General features: G+C 38.9%; 2 protein-coding genes across 4 annotated transcripts; one reads left to right on the plus strand and one right to left on the minus strand.

Moving 5' to 3' along the window:
- Nucleotides 1-3015: 3015 nt before the first annotated feature.
- On the plus strand, nucleotides 3016-11774 carry LOC122060392 (protein adenylyltransferase SelO-like). Its single transcript, XM_042623471.1, has 9 exons — nucleotides 3016-3284; nucleotides 6486-6595; nucleotides 6954-7010; nucleotides 7129-7428; nucleotides 7971-8218; nucleotides 8791-9097; nucleotides 9185-9458; nucleotides 10999-11254; nucleotides 11370-11774. The coding sequence occupies exons 1-8, from the start codon at nucleotides 3108-3110 to the stop codon at nucleotides 11251-11253; spliced, it is 1728 nt and encodes a 575-aa protein (XP_042479405.1). The 5' UTR covers nucleotides 3016-3107; the 3' UTR covers nucleotide 11254; nucleotides 11370-11774.
- A 2337-nt stretch (nucleotides 11775-14111) lies between these two features.
- LOC122061866 (AP2-associated protein kinase 1) lies at nucleotides 14112-19210 on the minus strand. Of its 3 annotated transcripts, none has more exons than XM_042625384.1 (9): nucleotides 18884-19189; nucleotides 17513-17996; nucleotides 16690-16855; nucleotides 16551-16601; nucleotides 16248-16430; nucleotides 16027-16123; nucleotides 15061-15842; nucleotides 14561-14952; nucleotides 14112-14418 (listed from the first exon to the last, which is right to left on the minus strand). In XM_042625384.1, exons 2-8 carry the CDS (start codon nucleotides 17974-17976, stop codon nucleotides 14587-14589), a joined length of 2109 nt encoding a protein of 702 aa, XP_042481318.1. In that variant the 5' UTR covers nucleotides 17977-17996; nucleotides 18884-19189; the 3' UTR covers nucleotides 14112-14418; nucleotides 14561-14586. The 3 variants fall into 3 exon arrangements, with proteins under 3 accessions (XP_042481318.1, XP_042481317.1, XP_042481319.1); XM_042625383.1 differs by having other exon boundaries at nucleotides 14112-14478; nucleotides 18884-19186; XM_042625385.1 differs by having other exon boundaries at nucleotides 14112-14949; nucleotides 18884-19210.
- Between the last annotated feature and the right edge of the window lie 642 nt (nucleotides 19211-19852).

Consider the following 19852-nt stretch of genomic DNA (forward strand, 5'->3'; position numbering starts at 1 on the left):
TGGGGGGGGGGGACACCTGAACTAGCGCTTGTAACCAGAGTATAATAACTAGAACTTCTACAATAACACATCTATAAAGAAGGAGATATCCGAGACATCACGTAAGAGGTTAAACATAACTTTGGGACTAAATGGAGGTAAGTCTAAAGATTTATTTATGCATAAATTAAGAATGTTTAAAATCCATCATATGGTATCAAAGCAACTCATGATGTGTATGTGTTTGACATTATGCAAAGAAACTTTCTTTGTTATATTGTTTTCATACATGGAAAATATGGCACAAGAGGAGCATAATTGGAAAAGGCACACAAAGCAGGACATTACAGGCTTACGCAGACGCACAAAACAATATATTACAAATCTACATAAGTGCATTAGAGGCGAGTTGCAGCTAGCGACCTATGAACACATAAGGGAGCCACATTTATGTGTTCATCCCCTATAAATGTGATACAAATATGTATGGATTTGCACAAAGTTATAGGTATCGGGATTGTTGGTCTTATCAATCTCTAGTAATACATGTATTGATACATTCGTATCAATTTGATATCAAGTTATATCTATCTATGATTAAATAAAATTTAAAAAACAGCCATGTATTGGCATATACTATTGATAGGTAGGTATTGTATCATTATCGGTCTATAGTCGCATTGATATGTATTGGCCATTACGACTGATACAATATCAATACATTTATTCATATATTTGCATTAATGTTAAAGTGCATATGGTTGATAATGGGCCTCATGAGATTTTAAATAAGACTAGCTCGATGCCCAACAAGATATATATCGTTCAAAACTTCAAAATCAGGCCTCAAACAATCCATAGTCTGGGTTTCTCTATTTTTTTGCAAGATTCACACTCGTGCTAAACAGAGACCCACACAAGGGGCCAAAAAAGGACCCACGAGGGGGCCAAAAAAGGACCCACGAGGGGTTAACAAAGGGGACCATGAAGCCATACTTATTATTTAATAACCTATTTACTATTATATTAAGACCCACTGGGGTAAGAGGGTCAAACCTTTGACTTTCTCTGAACTTTTATTAGAGACTAATTGCCTAGCTGCTTGCCATTAAGTTAGAAGCTCATCCCCAAGGTGGGCTTCTCTAATTTTCCACATAAAGACAAATTTCAATCTCACGTCTAATCCAACAGTTGAGCCTTAATAAGGATCATCTTTTGATGAAAGACTTGGGGTCCATGTGGTAGAAGTAGGCCACCTCTGAACTCAAGTGAAAAAACTTAGATCCCCTCGTATGTAAATGGAGGTTCTTTAAAGTTTAAACTACAGGTGTCAATTCAATACTAAATCCATAGTAGACGAGATTCGGTATGACAAAATGATTATTTCCTCGGTACAATATCGTTATTTATAATAAAATATTATAGCATGGACCAAATTACTGAAATCATATTGAATATCATATCAAAATACCGCATATACATATAAGGGGAAAAAATGGGAAAAAAATTGTACAATGTATCGTACCAAAACCATCGACTGCCCCAAAATGGGGAATATCGTTATTGCTATAAGTACGATTCTTTCTTCTGGTCAGTCGTTTTTGGTCAGTGTTAGCTTCCGTTAGGTCCCCCTGACCTCTTCTTTCCTTTTTTTCTTATTATGTTGCTTGTGAGTGCCTTTTTTTTTTCCACCATGCTTCTTGCTTGCTTATCAGGCAACGACGTGGACGATTCTGACGATGGTGACGACGATGCGTTGGAAGTGCAGGTGGAGATGGATTTGGCCCGAAACCTCCTCGATGCTTTCCATGCGTCCTCTCCATCTATTTTTCTTCTTTTCCAAAGATGCTGTAGGTGCGGCTCACCCTCCTCTCCCCTGTGCAACAGTACAGGTGTTGTTCGCTGAGTCCAAGTCGGACTTAAATGGGTTAAAGCTTGATCTCCCCGACATGCCGTGCTGCTGGATCTTCGATTCATTAAGAGTTATCTGCCACTTTCAGTTGAAGATGGGCAGGTTTTGTGAAGGCACTGGTAAAGTGGTCGAAATCGATCTTCATATGTTGATCCTCGTCGTTGGCGATGATGAGGAGGGCATTTTGGTTTTCACTTGGGAGATGGTTCTTGTAGTAAAGCTAAATCTTTTTGCTTTGCTCAGCTGTAAGAATCTTGATGTCTTTGGCGACACTAACCTCGCGTGATCGAGATACACCACTACTAATGGGTTCTCGATGATAAGAGTCCTATATGGTGTGTTGATTGTAGATGAAGCCAATGAGTGGTGCTGCGCTGATGATATCCTCTCCGGGAGCATATGGGAGGTTATGCCAATTGATTCTGACTTGCGGACACCACACGTGTATGGTCTCCGCTTTGGCATGGATCCATTCCTGACGATCTCTGCATCTGGCCAACATCTGATTGTCCCCCATGTCACGCATGCCTTGCATCTAATCCTTTGGTGATGATACAACTTGGTGTGGAGTGAGGACTCTCTCATTATGTTTTCCATTTCCTATGCTTGCTTGCTGGCTGGCTGGCTGGCTGGCTGGCTAGCTGTGCTTAGAGTCTTTTTTTTATTGTTGGATGTGCTTACAGTATATTTTTTAGGGTGGCTTTTGGTTTTGTCCAACCCTAGATTGCATTGGGTCTTATGCATACTATGACGTTTCGTGTCTGGCATGTGGCTCTAATTGGCCTATTTTGGCTCTACATCCCTCTCTCGTGAAAGAGGAATTTGTAGTTAATTGTTATTGTATCTACAATGAGTTTACTAGGGAATCTTTTAGCTTCGTCCATACCCTAGGTGGGAAGATCATTGTTTCTAACATGTCAAACAACATGATCATATTCCATTCCTTGGCTCTTGGGGTTTCGTACCGCAGCCTTGTGTCACTCATGCCTTTATATTTTATATGCTTTGTATTCCATAGTATTTTATGAATGGATTTCTAATACTAAAAAAAGTATCGTACCAAAACCGTATCAAATACAGGATACCGTACCGGTTGACACACATTAAACTCGCGTGTTGGTGTTTTTCCACAATCACAGCTCTGTGGTTCAATATTTCTTTGAGACGGCGAGACCACCGCTTCAGACGGCAAGCGTTTTTCCAGAGTCGCGTTTCAATGGATTCTTCTACAGCTGATTCGAGTTTGTCGGTGGAGTCTATCACCGATAATCTGAAAAACCAGAGTTTAACTGGAGACAAGAAGATCCCCTTGAAGCTCGAAGATCTTAACTGGGATCATTCCTTCGTGAGAGAGTTGCCTGGGGATCCCAGAACCGATACGATTCCGCGACCGGTAAGAATTCCATTTCTCCATATCTGTGTCAATTTTTTGCTTTATCTGTTCTGGATTTGGCGGATTAGGAAGCGATTCATTGGTTGCCCAGGACTGATCTTAAGGCAGAATTTCGTGTTCCGTTGTCGTCGTGATTAAGTCTTAGTCGGAATGATAATTTTTTTCTTTTAATGATACAATTTTTTTTTGTTTTGGTTGAGAAATGAGGAACTTATTTATCGAATGCCTGTCGGGGAATTGCATTTTGTAGTCATCTGGTGCTCAGTGTCTCCAAGACCTGATATGGATTATATTTTACACATATTGAGCTGAAATATTTCATCCTCCATTTATATAGACGTTTCTTTGATTTTGTCTTTGAATAGCTACTGTGTCGATCCGAACTAGAAGTTGAATATGTTTTCCTGCCGTGGGCTAGGCGGAGAGGGGTTATTAACAATCTTTTTAATTACTTGGCTGCCGCATTTGAACTCAGAAGATTTCTCTCATCACCACTGGTTGACAATATAGCTTTTTGTACCTGTACTTCTGTTTTATGAGGTTCATATTGGGACCTGACACCATACGTTTACGTTACTGATGGGTCTCAGGGGTTCTTTCCAAGTGCTAAGTGATTGAGAAGCCTTTTAGGGCTGGTTGGTTTCTGGTTTTGCGCAGAGGTTTTAGATTGAGGATCAGTGGTCCTCATTGCTCCGGGAGATTATACTTGAAATGTTTGTCCCAGTCTTCTGGAGATGATTTGGCTTTGGGTGGCATGATGAGAAATTCTGTGCAGCTAAACTAAGTGTTTGGGAGGAAGTGCATAACTACAGGCTTAATAAGTTTTCATTAAGACTTGATGTTTCTTCAATATCCATTAACACAACTGCTGCAACAGCTGATTTCGGCTCAGGTATGAAGTCACGTGTCTAATTGTGGGGGTTAATCCACCTATGGAAGGGCTAAAAGCCAAGAAAAATGGTTAATGGGTGTATGAAAGACTTGAGTTCGATGTTTTGTAGGCGATGTGACAGTTACGGCCACTATATACCTTTAAAAGGTTGTGGTTTCTCTAGTTTTGAATTATGCAACCTATCTCACTCCTATGTGCACATGCTGGTGAATCGTGTGATACTCAAGAATTATTGGTCCATTCTTGGTCAACTATCAATGGAGATATCCTAAGTATAATGTCATGGTTTTTAGGACTTTTAGGATTTGGGTCACTGGTAAGGTCACAAGTTAAGAACAAAGGCTGTTTTGATATGAGTAGGGTTTGGGCCTTTGTCTTTTATGTTTGTATGCATAATGAACTGAAGTCACTGAAACTGAATTATGAAGCAAACTTAGGGTATTGGGTATACGAAAATTAATATTTTAATGAGTAGTTGTAGTTGTGGGGCTCATTACGCGTTAGTTAGGATTTGTTTAACTTTAGTTAGAACCAAGGATCGACATCTCGATCTTGAGGCTGGTTTCGGGCATGGTATAGCCATATGGGTCGAAACGGTCAAAACCTGGGCAAAACTCGACATGTCATGGGCTGGTCAAAACTAGTCGAAACTACCGAAATGTGCAAAATGAGGTCGAAACCAAGCTGAAACTGGTCGAAACTTGGTATAAATCAGTAATTGATTCAAAGTTTCGTCTCGGTTTCTATCTCAGTCAAAACTGCAAGTTCTGACTGAGATGCTGAACCATGTTTAGAACTAACATGGGGATCTGCCCTCTTTGTTAGCAAGTAAAGATTCCTAATTAAATTTTTTGTTTGGTTGAAAGATTCATGCTGGACAGTGATTAGCCCTCTTTTACCGATTCTCTTTCATGATGTACAGTGATTAGTTGCTACATCAAGTATGAAATCCTAAAACAGTAGTTTGGATATAGTCCTTAAAAAAAAAAAAAGACTGTAGAAGAAACAGCAGAAACAAATTCAGTGCCGCAGGACTAGCAAGGAGTAAATTTTCTTGCTAGAATAATAACATCAAGAGCTGTTTCCTATGGAATAAATTTGATATTTATTTAAAGAATTAAAATCTATTGAAGAAGTTTGTTGACCTTTCTATCCCCGATCAACATGGACTCAAATAAAGAAGCAAATCACTACTATGACCAAAAGATAGTATTTCCCTTCACGAACCCATACATTGGCCATATTGCTTGAATCGGATCCAAATCACATGATTTCAAGCTCATTGCCCCCCCTCCCCCTTTTAAGTTATTTTTCTGTTGTTACTTAATTGGAAAGGAAATTGAATAACCTTTCTAATGACACCAAAATAATGGAATTGTGCAAATTGTGACATTAAGACTTATTCCACTCTAAATTAATGGGATTGTCACTCGTTGAAATGTTTTTGCAATGAAGGAGCTAAGTTATCTCTATATTCCGTGTGGAAGAAAGCTAAGGCTACTTGTCTTGTTGTTTTGAGGGTCTACTACCACAGCCAGAGATTAAAATTTTTATGGTTTTTTGTGGGTTTTTTTTTTTTTTTGGGGGGGGGGGTTGGGTGTGGGGGAGTTGGTAGTTTGTTCTTTGGATCTGGATGAAATCATGGCTGGGATTGGGATTACTTCCCCATGCTTTGGGCTTTGGGTCTTCTGACTTCTGAGTCTCTTATTTCCTATGTTCTTAATTTTTCCCCTGTTATTATTGCTATTAGAAGCTGATGGAAATTTCTTCGGTGATGTTAGCCTTCTAGAATACTCCGTTGGCCTATGGAGCTTAGCTTTGATGTCACTTCTTGCTCATGGAGATGCAGCTTCTCTCCATGTCTATTTGAGTTGCTGCCAGTTATAGTTGATAGATCCAGAAGGCTCATCAAGTTTTCCCCTTTAGGCTGAAATTTATCTGTTAATTTTAATAGATTGAAAGTACTGCTAATACTTTCTTTACTATCTGCTGACTGCTGCTATTTAACATTTTTCTTAGCTCATAGGATGGCACCTATTTTACATTGCAGGTCATTCTAACGAACTTGTGTGATACCCCAAGATTTGAGTTGAGTTGGTATCGTTCCTACATTATTTCAGTTATTTTTATTGCCCATCATTGATTACTAGTCCTCTTTTGATTTCTTTCACTCTGTGTTGATTTTATTTGGCTTCTCTGGAGCTCAGAGACTCTGAATTGGTCAATAGGCTAGGTAGCCTAGGTAAATGAAAATGATTCTTGTGTCTCATATCTCAACTGATACATTTGTTATTTATCTTTGATTTCAGGTACTGCGTGCTTGTTACACAAAAGTGTCTCCATCTGCTGAAGTGGAGAACCCTCAACTTGTTGCATGGTCAGAATCAGTCGCTGAGTTGCTTGATTTGGATTTTAAAGAGTGAGCATTTTGCTTACTGGAAGTTCAAGTCTCACTAAATGCTGTTATTTTACATACAAAAATGTCAAAAATTACTAGTGTTCTTGATACTGGTCAAACCTTAAAATGCCTATTCACCGTATTATGTCTACTTAGAATTTTTCTTTATTCAATCTTAGAAAATGGATGAGATTTGCATCCCATGATTCCAACTCTGCACATCTTATAAGAACTAAGGGCTATAAACTACCCTTTTAGATTGATTTCCTGTGTTATTAGTTTTCTGTTGGAGTTCCTTAAAATTTTGGTACTTTGTGAACATTGTGCATCATTAACAATGGGACTAACTGTGACATACTGGCATATATTGGGGTTTCAGATTTGAGAGGCCAGATTTCCCACTAATATTCTCAGGGGCATCTCCTTTAGTGGGAGGGTAAGTTTCAAAAGATTAAATTTTCTTTCTCGTTTGACATTTTTGTAATTTAGAACACACTGTGTAGCCATTGAATTCTCCAGGATTGTTCTTACGTAATTGCAATTCACTTTTAAAGGTTGCCTTATTCCCAATGCTATGGAGGACATCAGTTTGGCACGTGGGCTGGTCAGTTGGGTGATGGTCGTGTAGTAACTCTTGGGGAGCTTCTGAATTCTCGAGGTGAGAGGTGGGAGCTGCAGCTCAAAGGTTCTGGTAAGACTCCATACAGCAGGTTTGCAGATGGCCTGGCAGTTCTGCGTAGTAGTATCCGGGAGTTCCTCTGCAGTGAAGCAATGCACAGCTTGGGAATCCCAACAACCCGTGCACTTTGTCTTGTCACAACTGGCAAATATGTATCCAGGGACATGTTCTATGAGTAAGTCTTGAAAAAGGATGAAGCTACTTGCCATTGGGATACTTTATTTCCTGGGAATTTTCAAACCAATCATTGGAGGGGAAGTCCTCTTAGATGGGCCACATGTCAAATAACTTGTCCATATGCTTTGTATGGCACACCATGTCAAGACTCCTATCTGTCCATATTTTCCTTACTGAAAGCAAAGTTATACCAAAGTTGGATTTCCAACCAATTTTTAAATCTTTATATCTCCACGTCAAAATGGTTTTTCTAGGCTGAAATTTACCAGATGGATAATTGATAACGTGGGAAACATCTCAACAAAATTTGAGCCCCAACAGAGATGCCACAGGGAAGATATTTGGGCTGTCAAAGAAACCATTAAAATTTCCACCTGGCTTAATCATTAATTCAATTTTTGAATTAGAAAGAATCTCTGGATGGAACTTGTTTGCTTGTTGAACCTTGAAATAACAGGAGTTATGTGGCTTCTGTAATCTGTACTGCAACGATGATAAATTATTACCAAACCTTTATATATGATTGTTTTGTCAATGCAGTGGTAATCCGAAGGAAGAACCTGGTGCAATTGTCTGTAGAGTAGCTCAATCCTTTCTACGCTTTGGTTCATACCAAATACATGCCTCCAGAGGCAAAGAAGACCTTGACATTGTTCGTGTTTTGGTGGACTACACCATCCGGCATCACTTTCCTCATATTGACAAGATGAGAAAGAGTGAGAGCCTATCTTTCCAGAGTGCTGCGGAAGGTTCTTCTGTTGTGGATTTGACGTCCAACAAGTATGCAGGTATTATTCTTGTTTACTCAGTCTTCAGATCAAGTATCTGTGCACCTGCATGTGCTGGATGCTCTGCAAGTTCGTAGACATTCACTCATATTGTATGCTAATCAGATTAATTTTTGCCTCAGATATTTACTGACTCTATACTTTTAAAAAGAAAAATTCTTGGTCTATGTCAGGTAGAGCCATGTATAATTAGGTGTAACATTCTGTACGTCTTACATATGGTGTATATCAAGACAATTGATCAATCCCCAACCACGTGCATGGGTTTGAGTTAAATTCATTGGGGGAAATCGAGTGCTTCAGGCCAAAGACCTAAACTACATTTAAATCAGAAGAAAAATATTTCACATCCTCCCATCTGTTTCACAACACTGGAATGCTATGATTCTGAACTATAGAAGGACCAGTGGACATGTAGAAAATAAGTTGCACACCATCCAACTCACCATTTACAGAGGACAGACCAGACAACTTGTCCCTGAAATGACTAACCCACCTTTATTCTTGAAAAAATAAGTTTTCTTGAGGATTCCATGTTAACAGCTGTGCACTTTCAATTGTGGATGATTCAGCTTGGGCAGTTGAAGTTGCCGAGCGAACTGCTTCGTTGGTTGCAAGCTGGCAGGGAGTCGGATTCACCCATGGTGTGCTGAATACTGATAACATGAGTGTTCTTGGTCTCACCATTGATTATGGTCCCTTTGGCTTTCTGGATGCTTTTGATCCAAGTTTCACCCCAAATACTACAGATCTTCCAGGGAGAAGGTACTGTTTTGCAAATCAACCAGACATTGGCCTATGGAATGTTTCACAGTTCACTGCAACTCTATCAGCTGCAGATTTAATTAATAAGGAGGAAGCAAACTTTGCCATGGAGAGGTATGTTAACTATAGTTTGACACTCGTCTAATGGGAAGACATCTGAAATTTTTTTGACTACTAATGATGATGCCTGATTTCTAACAGATATGGAACCAAATTCATGGATGAGTATCAAAATATAATGACCCGTAAACTTGGCCTTCCAAGATACAATAAACAGTTGATCAATAAACTTCTCAACAACATGGCAGTTGATAAAGTTGATTACATAAATTTCTTCCGGTTGCTTTCTAATATTAAAGCAGACCCTAACATCTCTGAAGACCAGCTGCTGGTTCCACTTAAGTCTGCTTTACTAGATATCGGCAAGGAGCGCAAGGAAGCATGGATTGGCTGGGTTAAGAGCTATATACAAGAGGTATAATGATCTCGCTGTGGCACTAGCTAGCTGAAATTTCCTGGCTTTTGTGTATTTGTTTCATATAATTCTAATTTTACAAGTGGATTTTATTTTCCTGTGTTTTTTTTTCTGTTATTCTTCCCCCATGGTAAATTTTGCTTCAGAGAGTGGGGGGATTAGGTGCATTTTAGGAATGTTCTCTGATCTGGAATCTTTCTGGCCCTGTTTGTTTTGTTGTCAAATTTTCTATGCAAATGGGCATTTTACATGAAAATTTTCCTCCCTGTAAAAATCTTCTGCTTTTTAATGCCTTTTTTTTTTTCCTGGGTATTTTATGCTAAAACAAACTGGGAAAATCCTATTTTACAGGAAGATTTCCCTTTTCTTCCTTTTGAAATAGAAACAATGGAGCCTCTGGTAAACTTTTCCACACATCCACTTATTCATTTTATTTTTGTATGAATTCGGGTGAGCACATGAGCAGGTTGCCCCCCACCCCCCGGCTGTGTGGGGTGTTTCAGTTGGGCTGGATCTTTCATGCCCTAGGTTTGGTGGGCTAAAAAGACAACCTGAGGTTGGGATGGGTTGGGTTTGGGTTGATGCTTTTGTGATGCAATCCCCCACCTCCCAAAGTCCCCAGTTCAACCATAAGGCCTGGCTTGAGAAAACCCAAATAAAACCTTAGCTTACTTATAATGGATGTATATGCGTATGATATTCATGCATGCATTGCATAGTAAATCATGTTAATGGTCATACGTCACCTTTGTGTTTGTTTGAATGTGAAAAAAACTGCCTGAGCCAACATGGTAAAACATTAAAAACCAAGCCTGGCTGGAGGTGAAATTACTTTACTTGGGTCACAACTTACAATCTGGCATGAACAAAACACCCCCCCCCCCCCACCCCCCAAAAAAAAAAAAAAAAAAAGAAATAGTTTTGACTTCGTAAATTTCCCCCCCCCACCACCCCCCCTCCCCCAAAATTTCTGTTGGTTTGAACATCTAACCATCCGGATTGCAGAGTGGAGTAAGAGTTTGGAGCAAAGAAAAAGTGAAGATTTTTAGTCTTGGTAGAAGAATATTTTTAGTTTTAAAAGCTCCAAAAGTTTGGAACACCTGTACAGCCATATACATTATTTGTACATATCGTGTATGTATGTGTGGTTACAGGGAGGCTGATTTGAATGCTTGATTTTGTTAATACAATATATGTATACATGTTCATGTAGAGAGGGAAGGGGGGAGGGGTGCTTTCAATGAGGATATAGAACCCCACACCTGAATTTTGAGAGCCAATTTTAGAGATGATTCCACACCTAAATCATAGCTGGATGGATCTGGTCATAAAGTTTGAGCTTGTTTCTTCAGAATAATCTGGGTCCAGTTTTTCTTTGTTCCTTCGTTGTTATCAAATTTTTTTCTTGAATGGTTTAAAGATCCATTTTTTTCCCCCTACAGGACTAATATTTATACTGTCGGTAATGGCTACTTATTAGTGTAGATTTCATCATTTGTGGCTTCAATTGTTTTTATATTCAACTTTTCTGTTCCTGAAGCTTGCTGCTAGTGGCGTCCCGTATGAGCAGAGGAAGGCTGCGATGAATTCTGTAAACCCCAAATATGTTCTACGGAACTATTTATGTCAAAGTGCAATAGATGCAGCAGAGCAAGGCGACTTTGAAGAGGTCCGTAGGCTGCTCAAGGTTATGGAACGGCCATATGATGATCAACCGGGAATGGAGAAATATGCACGATTACCTCCTGCATGGGCTTACCGGCCTGGTGTGGGCATGCTGTCTTGCTCTTCCTGAGGTGCTTACCTGCTAACCATACAAATTTCAGAAGAAAATGTAACATTTTCTTGTATATAATAGTTGAAGTTGAGGGTGAGTGGTGGGAAGTTCTATTTCTGCCTTCTCTCTCCCAGGCAACCATAGCAGAATCAACTACGAGCTGAAGCATTCATATTTAATGCACGCCATGAACGTGAAGACTGATTTCAGTTTTTTGCCGCCCTAATCAGCATGATTGCCATCAGTTGGTGAAGCCCAACTGGTAGGTGAAGAGTTGTAAGAGTAAAATGTGGGTATTATAAGTGATCAATGATATAACTCTAGTGATGCTGGACTGGGATATCTGATAGTTGCTGAGACAGATTGGTTGAGGTGGTATCTGGCAGCGCAATGAACATAGGTGAGGTTGGATGGTCTCTTGTCAAAATTTAAAGCATGCCATTGGCAGTGGTCTGTGAACTTGTTTTGTTAGTCATGTTGTTTATTATCAAGAGTTATCTAGGAAATTGATGCTTTAGGCAAGCTAACTTTTGTGGAAATCTTCTTCATTCCTGTTTGAAGTTTTTTTTTTTCCTTGCAAATCCAGGGTTTCAAATTTGGTTTTCTACTTGCTGATTTGTGTTGCTGTTGTTGAGATTTAATACAAATGGTATGACAAGTTTTCTTGCAGAATTGGGTTGCAGGCTGCCAGTTCAAAAAAACTTGTAGTTGCTTATCCTTGTAATTAGTGTGCCTGTAATGTTGCTTCCAGGCATAGGAAGGATGATTTTTCATTCACAAAATTCCTGTGAGCAGTCTATGGATTCCAATTCCAATTCAGCCGGAATAGTCTGGGAACTGGCCTGAACCCTTAGAATCAAGCATGAATTGGCCGATCCGAAGTGGCTGGATCGATTCTGATCTAATCAAATTCCATAAGCACAATGCACTTGACAAATGCCTGACAAACCCTACCTCACATATGCCTTGAATGGTCATGAGCAAAATTTTAAACTGCCTATAACATGCCTATGTGGTATAATGGCTGGAAAGTGTGTTTCATATGCTTCTGCAGTCTGCACGGTTTCTCATTGGTGTATCTGTTGGCACAGTGGTTGTACGAGCGGACATGGTTCTCTTGCCCAACTTTTATATTCGATAATGGACTCGGGAATACTGAGCTTGTTTACATGAAGTAGGGTCCAGAATGTCAGAGACTCAGATGCATTTTCTCTGATGTTCTTGGTGTTGCGTATGGGCCACTTAGCTCACATCTATGCTCGCCTTCTCCTGATTGAAAAGTGAAGGTTTCAGCGTGGTTAATTGCAACAAGTTGAAAAGCAGTGTGTTAGAATCTAGTTAGTAAATACATTTTAGATCCGTGTTTCATAGAATTTAGCATTTATTGTTGATGATATACTCACTAGTCACTAGTCACTACCCTGAAATCAATAAATCGGTTCAGTTTTGATCTTAAAATCTGGAATCTTTTCTCGATTTGATTTGATTCAACTTGGGTTTTATGATTGAAACTGAAACTAATTACCCATTTTAAAACTGAATAAATCATATACATTGTTTAATATTTTAATCACTATGGAAGATAAATTATATTCTTTTTTAATGTTTGGAAATTTTTTGGAGGATTAAGATCCTAACAAATAAAGAGTTTTCTTTATTGATGAAGATGTAAAAAATTGACCCAACCACCTAAAATAGGATCTCAATCAAATACAAATCAGATTAAAACCGAATTAAAAACGACTCAAGTCAATATGGTTATGGTTTAAAAAATAGACCCTTATTTGGTTTCCACAGACTCTACCTTGAACTGAATCAATTGACACCCTTACTCTTTAGTATTAAACACAGCTTAGGAATAATGCAATAAAAGTCAAACATAATCAAAGAATTTTTAATTCGTTCTCGAGCAAACAGTGAGTTCAAGACCAAAGAAAACCTGCCTTGCCTTGAGGGTTTAAGGCTCCGTGGGCACAGTAGAACAAGGCTCGCATTTTCTATACCTGAAGATGGCCACACCAAGAAGTTATGCTATAAGTGAAGACGGCCACATCAAGGAGTTATCTTTTGATTGCTCTAATGTCCCTTACATGAAGCTCCAACGATAGGATAAATACCCCAAAGGTTGACCTACGAAACGGAACAAAGAACGGGGAACCTTTTGAGTGGTTGGAGCAAGATATACATTGCAACCTAACCCCGAAATCTCCTTTAAGAGTCTGAAGACAAATAGTAGAAAAACAAATCTTTAGGACCTATCAGTCCGCGATGAGGTCAAGTTTGGTTACAAGTTACGTCCATTGGTATTGTCTTTAAAATATCCATTCACCAATCATTTAAGAGATTCAGGAACCTCAGTCGTCGGGGAGGATGTATTTTCAAAGATAATAATATAAAAAAAAAGAATATACTCAGTGCTTGAAACTGCCGCATGTGCAAAGTTTGGAAGGACAAAACCTACGTAGCCTTACCCTGAAAATATTGGTACCTTTACTTACTGTGGTAGTAAGATTCTAGGCACTGGTTTGCTTGTCATGTTGTCAATGCAAAATATCTTCACTTGTTTGTTGTCCGAGGAAACGTTTCTTAAAAAATTCCAGCTCAGAAACACTCCTATAAACAACAACCATTGCAATTTTGACCATTGAATATCTGAGAAATGATCTTTATTAGCCACATACCAAATTCTAGACCCTAATTCAAATAAATATGCCCCTGTGTATGGACATATTTCCTAATATTTCAATGCATTGATTAGTCACGGGGAAACTCCATACGGCTGAAACTTGAAATGTGAGGAACTCTTGCTAAACTAGTGTTCACAGACCAGGTAAAAGCACGAGAGTTCTCTGCATTTTTTACTTGAAATTCAAGGCTGAGATCAATCAAAAGTGTTATTGTAAAAATATAACTTCAGAATTTAGTAACAGAAAATGAATAATGGGCGAATAAACGTAAATCTATCAGACAATAAACAGATGATCACAAACCCAGCACAAACCAAGTGATCAAAAGGGTAAGGGAAAGAATTCCATGACAGAGTCAATATACAAGAAAACCATCATTAAAATTTCTCCAACAAGTGGTACATGCAAGAAACTGTACACTTGTTGCTTTGGTCCTGATGTCTTCGAGACATCACAGAATGTTCTACCCTCCTTTTTTTTCGTCTCCTTCTGGCATCTATAACAGAGGAACATCCAGATCAAGAGACAGGGCTCACAAAGTAATGCATCATTCTTTCTGTTATAAATTATAACCAAATGAGAAAACAATCTGGTAGCATTTCTAACCAAATGGAAGCTTAGAGGTAATTGTGATATACCTCCCGGAATTCTCACAATGCTTTAATTAGAAACCCGCCCACCCAGCAGGCTGAGTAGACTGCTTGCTTTCCGCACTCTTTGAGTCACCAAACCGCTGGGAGCTATTCCCTGGACCAGGAGTTCTGGAAATCTGAGAATTGGTTGGGACTGCTCTGAAACTCTCAGTTTCAAAACCCCAAGTCTGAGAGCTGGGACTTGTAACTGGAGCCTGCTTGTTCTCACGGCCATTTACTGTCCGAACCGATCTGGGAGTGTTATTCTTCTGCACAGGCTGAGGAGGCTTGGGCTCCTCAGGGAATGCTTGCCATGACTTGGAGTCTGGGTTTGGCGAATTGTTGACAAACATCCCTTGTTGCAGTTCCCACATAGTTCCTTCAATCTTCTCCCTCTGCTGTGAAAGGAATTAAACCATCACAGTAACTGTTAGAACATACAAAATTCACGATTCATCCAGAAAACAGAGTAAAGATGATATATAATCAAATATAGGAAAAAGTACCCGAGGAGTGGCAGACTGCGAACTTCGAGGAGAAGTTTGGTTCTTTGGAGCATCTTTGCTGGGTGATGGAGTTCTAGCAGCCAGAGCTTGCTTTAACTCCTGGATTTCTTGCCGCTGAGAACGACAGATGGTAGTTAACTTTTCATATTTGGACATTACTTCAGCTTTCTCAATATTGGCTTGCTTCAGCTGATCTTTCAGCCTATCCACTTCAGCCTCTAATGCTTCTTCTTTTTCTAATTTCTTACTATTACTTGCAGAGTCAAGTTTTCCGGTATCAAATTCAGCTACAAAGGTATTGAATGCATCCTTCTGGAAAGTTGTTACATTTGCTGATTCTGATGTTTTTGTTCTCCCAGAACCATGCTCCGCATCATCTGAGAAAAACCTTATTTCAAAGTCCTTAGAAGGGCCCCCCTCAGACCTCTTAACAGAGTTTTCATCCATATTCCTCCTCAAGGGACGTGATCGGACATTTTGCTCTTTTGAAGGGCTACTGTTCTCGGAATGATGTTGATTCTCTGGACTCCGTCGATCATGCTTTGATGTGCTTTGTCTAGATGCTTCTTCATTATAAATGGGCCTTCCCTTGTCCTCCACAGTTGTTGAGTCTTTAGCATGTTGGGTGGACCAGAATGCACCCAATTGTCCTCCAGCTCCACCTGCCTTGGGTGTGAGAGATGCTGGTGATACATTCTGAACTTGCTCCCTGGATGAAGGTACAGGTGGAGGACTCCGACGAGGCCTTGGAGGAGTTCTGTTTTCAGGATTCGGCATGCCAACTGAAAATGATAGAAAGCATCAATACTACCTTTTTTTTCAAAACCCTTGGCCGCAAAAATATTAATGCAACTTGAACAGAAAACAAATTATTGGTTATATTCCAACAGTTATAGCTACCAAAACAAATTATTGGTAATATTTCAAAATTTATATCTTCCCTAATCTTTAAAAAAATTTCCTCACCGTCACAGTGACCAGTTTGTGGTTGCATGTCTGGAGTGCTGTCCGGTAATGACTTCTGCAACTCTATAGGTAATTGCTCATTAACACGAAACCAAACCTGCCACATGGATGAAACTCAGTATCAGCAAGCAGTACAATTCCTCTAGTATAAGACTACCAGAGACGCCAACAATCTAAAACTAACCTAGATTCATGGATGTCCAATCAAGCAAAGACCTTGCCTGCGTGATGTCCGGTCTGGCATCTGGAGATTCTTGAAGCATGTCTTTAATAAGGTCCGTAATGGATGAACTGTATTTTGGTGATTCTGGGATGCGGTAGTTTCCATTCAAAATTTGCAGCTTCGACTCTCCATCAAATGCAGATTTGAAGTAGCAGATCCGGTAAAGGAGGCAGCCAAGAGCCTGCAAAGAGATCAAATTAAGTCCAGCTTTCTGTGCCAGAAGTTCCAGTTCTCAAGAGCTGAAGAAGTTTTAACTGCTAACAGATTCATTGTTAACAGAATTAAGTACCATTCAACTTACCCAAATGTCTACCTTCTCATTTATAACTTCTCTTCGGAACAAATCCCACATCTGAGATCAAGCAAAAAGAGACAAAAGTGACCATCTTCATCACCTGGATCATATTAAGAAATTAAAGAAGAATAAATATTCTTTCAACCTCAGGAGCCCTATAGGCTGGTGTCGTGTGCTTCCTGATGTTGTCTTCTTCTATGCCCATTTCTTCTGGCCTTTCAAATCGCTTGTGATTGGTTGAAGTGCTCCCAAAATCACATAGTTTCCACATTCCATCGGGCCCCAAAAGAAGATTCTCAGCTTTCAAGTCTCTGAAGAATTCAATAAGTAGAAACCACTTTAAAGTAAATTTCTTCGCAAAACAGCACTAGGCAAGAAACTTCAAAGGAGCCTCTCAGCAGAAAGACAAAAAAGGGTAGAACCAACAACTTACTGCATTTGTGAACCTTCTTAACTTTCTCAGTTCAATAAATATCCATACATAAGATGAATGACATAATTATAAGGAGAGCTAAACACACATTGGATTTATACATATATTGAATCTTTTCCCACCATAATTCCATCAAGGGATGGAGGAAAGGAAAAGGTGGGGAGATAGAGCATTTACTGTAAATAATGTGACTTCCAGAACAAGAGCTCTCCAATATTACTGTTTTAATTTTTCTGGTAAGCATCCAATATTACTGTTTAATCCAACAATTAATAAGTTACTAAATAAGTAATATATTCTTAACATCCAACATAATAGACTGAGGTCTTGTTTGTGCATATGTTAAAAAGGACAACATTAGATAGTGTCTCACAAAACATAAGCTGCAACAAGTGTGGTTTTTGATACGTAATATGACAAACCTTTACTGTTGCCAACCCTCCAATAAAGATAAACTTGAAAAAGCATCATATACCAGGAAGGAAATCATTATTTATTTATTTTATTAATATTGCTATTTTGGGAGATTCATTACCTGTGGGCAATGGGTGGGGATAGGCAGTGCATTGCAAAGACAGCATTACACACATCCCTGAAAATTGAAATAATCTGCTTCTCCTCAAAATACCCCGCTCCTCTGTTCTCCAGCACATTAACCAGAGATTTCTCACAAAATTCCATGACAAGAAAAGCTTCTGTTGTCCGCCCCATATCCAAGATTGTATGAGCATGCAGAGAAACAACATTTGGATGTCCTTTGAGCAATTTCATCACTGAGATCTCCTTCCTCACCAGCTCCAGGGATTCCTCATCATTACATATGATGTGCTTCAAAGCGTACTGCTTGGACACATGAAGAACATCTCGAGCAAGGTAAACACAAGAGAATCCCCCTTCAGCAATAATATTCCGGACTAGAACCTTTACATTACCGATATCAATTGTACGTCCTTCTAACCCACTCTGCTCCTTCTGTTGGAATGGCTTGAACCTCCACATGATAAAAATATAGATAAAACCTGCATTTTGATTGAGCCAATTTAATATCCCAACATTTAATACAACTAAAATAAAATCAGAAAAGAAGCCATTTGAAGCTCTGTATAAAACTCTGTTCCTTAATATATTAAAACTCTCTAATGTACAGTCTCCAGAAAGGACATAAAATTCTCGTTCTTTCAGAATTTCTCAATAGCTTTTTCTGTAATTTAAACTTTGTTGCATAATGGACCCTCTGCAGATCAATGCATCCAATTATGTACTATGTAAATATTAAATCTCAAAGAAAACCGGAATCTGATCCCCAGCCACAATCATGGATTCCATGACAAATCTCCAACTCCTAATCCAGAAATACTCTTCTGATATTTCCTTATTTTTGCAGATTGGATAATGCTATGTTTACAAAAACGGAAAAAGCTGCAATTAACAACTGAGCCTTTATTTACAGAAACGAGATCCAGCTCCCAATGTCACTTTAGGATCAGATTTCTGTCATAGTTCCACAGCAAGAATATTTGAATTCATCTGTTTACAGATCTGTAATACATTACGATTCTTTCAAGTTCATCAATGAAACACAGAAAAAAGGAATCTAAATCTTCGTTTAGCAGATCAGATTATCAAACAGAATTGGCAACAGAAATTCTTAAAAGATACGAAAGAAGCAACCATTCCCCCAAAATGATCTACACGATCCAGCTAGAGGAAAATCCACAACAGTTGGAATAAACAGGATGGATGTTACAAATATACACAATCTAGGAGATCAATGAACTATTCACCGAAAAATAGAAGAAGGAAGATCAATGAACTACATGGATCGAAACCAAACCTCGAATCCTGTCTTAGACAAAAACTTGGTAACAAAGTTTTCCAAGAAAAAAGGGGAAAATATAATCAATACCTATAAAATTCCGATGGATCGGGAAGTGCGAGAGAAGCCAACGGACAGCTAGAAGAACGCCATTGAAGTCCAGACACCTGGTGTGTGGGCAAGATCTGAGCTTTTACGTGATCCAAAAGCTTATCTTTTCAGTTCTTGATTCAGCTTCAGATTCGTTGCTTTGCGACGAAGGTGAAGGTAGAGGAAAACGAGGACAAGGTCGGTATTTCACGAAATTGCAGATAGAGAAGGGAAGAGGAAGATAGAGAGAAGATTAAATGGGGCAGCAATGAGGAACTGGGAAGCACGACTATTTATAGTGTGGCGACGAAAGGTAAGAAGGAAGCAGCCCAGGTTGGTGCGTGTCCTTCCCGCTATCACCGTGTCTCCTCTTTTTTACTTCTTTTTGTTTTCTATTATTAGGGACACGTGTTTCATCTAGAGAGCAGGACCCACTTAGCTTTTCATCAGTTATTTTGCACCGTCTGATGTATAGTAAGTGAGACCTATTTTGTGGTGTTTCGCAATCAAGGGCATAGTCAGCAAAAAGGAGAACGGCAAAAAAATAGAAACAGAAGGTATTAAACAGTAAAAAATTTTAAACGGTACGGTCAAAAAAATAGAGAACAGTAAAAAAGGGAAAACGAATAATACATGTTTTATACGTGTAGATTTTAAACAAATGGGACAAAAAAAAAGAGTAATATACTCGTATAGATTAATGAATCATTGTATGAATACTTGCATCTAACGTTCAAAACAACTATAGTATCCAACACTAATGCATATATATCTCATGTCTCATTATAAGTTTTATGACATATAATTGATTATCATCCAACACCAATTCTAAATTCATACACCATACATGTCCAAGTTTTATTGAGTAATCATAACCTCAAATCAAGTTGGTTTGGTTTTATTTGATTTCATTTGATTCCAACATGATCTTGGGCTCTTGGCAATTCAATTTAATTTGTTGAGCGATTT

This window comes from Macadamia integrifolia, chromosome 14 (genome assembly GCF_013358625.1).
Source record: "Macadamia integrifolia cultivar HAES 741 chromosome 14, SCU_Mint_v3, whole genome shotgun sequence".
NCBI lineage: Eukaryota > Viridiplantae > Streptophyta > Magnoliopsida > Proteales > Proteaceae > Macadamia > Macadamia integrifolia.

Excerpts from the sequence above, each read along its gene's own strand:
- LOC122060392 (XM_042623471.1), top strand. The coding sequence starts at position 3,108 with ATGGATTCTTCTACAGCTGATTCGAGTTTGTCGGTGGAGTCTATCACC. Across the intron at positions 6,596-6,953 it reads CTTGATTTGGATTTTAAAGA|ATTTGAGAGGCCAGATTTCC; the intron begins GTGAGCATTTTG and ends TTGGGGTTTCAG. Across the intron at positions 7,429-7,970 it reads TCCAGGGACATGTTCTATGA|TGGTAATCCGAAGGAAGAAC; the intron begins GTAAGTCTTGAA and ends TTGTCAATGCAG.
- LOC122061866 (XM_042625384.1), bottom strand. The coding sequence starts at position 17,976 with ATGTGGAGGTTCAAGCCATTCCAACAGAAGGAGCAGAGTGGGTTAGAA. Across the intron at positions 16,431-16,550 it reads ATGAGAAGGTAGACATTTGG|GCTCTTGGCTGCCTCCTTTA; the intron begins GTAAGTTGAATG and ends ATCTCTTTGCAG. Across the intron at positions 16,124-16,247 it reads CCAGACCGGACATCACGCAG|GTTTGGTTTCGTGTTAATGA; the intron begins GCAAGGTCTTTG and ends TCCATGTGGCAG.